The 1315-nt window shown below is 38.5% G+C and overlaps 1 protein-coding gene across 1 annotated transcript; it reads right to left on the bottom strand.

Annotated features, from left to right (window-relative positions):
* Positions 1–261: 261 nt before the first annotated feature.
* LOC136221997 (histone H2B.3-like) lies at positions 262–927 on the bottom strand. The gene has a single exon (XM_066009472.1). The coding sequence runs from the start codon at positions 864–866 to the stop codon at positions 417–419; it is 450 nt and encodes a 149-aa protein (XP_065865544.1). The 5' UTR covers positions 867–927; the 3' UTR covers positions 262–416.
* Positions 928–1315: the final 388 nt, after the last annotated feature.

A 1315-nucleotide genomic window follows, 5' to 3' on the forward strand; every position in this document is an offset into this window, starting at 1 on the left:
AATTGAATAGAAAGATTAAGGCTTCAAGTTTTGTTCAATCAAAATTAAAATTATGAGCCATATTACTAATGTAGGAGCATGAAACGAAAGTACCCTAATGTGAACTAATTTTAAAATTCAAAACTAGGATTTGAGTCAATTTTATTCAGGGACATGAAGCTGGCTCCAACCCAAATTTGGGGGAAAACAGTGTGTTGATTTGATTACGAAGGATTAAATTTACTTCACTTAAAATTGCAGAGGCGGAGGTACAGTACATCATTCAGCAAGCTATCATTTGATTCAATTTCATTCAAAGCAATAAAATTACTGTAGTTTCAGTGAACAAGAAGAACACATCCTAAAAAACCCTAAATCAAACATACAGCTTCATCCTTTACACGGATTAACATCAAATTAGGTTATCAAAAGAAAACCTAAGAACTTGTGAACTTGGTAACCGCCTTAGTACCTTCGGATACGGCGTGCTTAGCCAATTCTCCAGGCAAAACAAGTCTCACGGCGGTCTGGATCTCCCGGGAAGTAATAGTCGGCTTCTTGTTATACCTAGCAAGACGAGAAGATTCCTGAGCCAGCTTCTCAAAGATATCGTTGATGAAGCTGTTCATAATCCCCATAGCCTTGCTAGAGATTCCGATATCTGGGTGAACCTGCTTCAGAACCTTGAAGATATAGATCTTGTATGTCTCGACGCTCTTCTTCGATCGCTTCTTCTTCTTGTCAGCGGCTCCGCTTTCCTTAGTCAATTTCTTCTCTGCTCTGGGCTTTTTCTCTGCCGGTGCTTTCTCGGCCTTCTTCTCCTCTGCCGGTTTCTTCTCTGCCGGCTTCTTCTCGGCCGGCTTCTTTTCTGCTGCCTTGGGTGCCATCGGAAATAGTGAAAAGACTAAAGAGAGACTGGAATTGAAGGAAAAGAAAATACTTCAGTGAGATGGATTAGTTTGAGACTGAGGAATGTAAATATATAGGATTGATAAATGAGATATGATTGGCTGGACAAGTGAGGCGCGGATTAATGACGTGGAATTACTAATGACCGTGGATTTGAACAATATTGGACGTTTGGGATTTTTCAAGGCCAGAGCGCTTTGACGGTAAAGATTATATCGTGATTTTAGTTAAGGGTAAATTACATACAGGGCCACTGAACTTTACACATTTTAACATTCTTGTCACAGAACCTCTATTTCTAATAATATTACCACTGAACTTTACATTTTTTTAATATTGGTGGCCTCTCAATTTTAAGTAACTTATCAAAATGACCGTTAACAATCTCAAAATAAAAATCTTCAAGAATTAAAGTTTCAGAACGACA

The sequence above is a fragment of the Euphorbia lathyris genome, chromosome 3 (genome assembly GCF_963576675.1).
Source record: "Euphorbia lathyris chromosome 3, ddEupLath1.1, whole genome shotgun sequence".
Taxonomy (NCBI): Eukaryota; Viridiplantae; Streptophyta; class Magnoliopsida; order Malpighiales; family Euphorbiaceae; genus Euphorbia; species Euphorbia lathyris.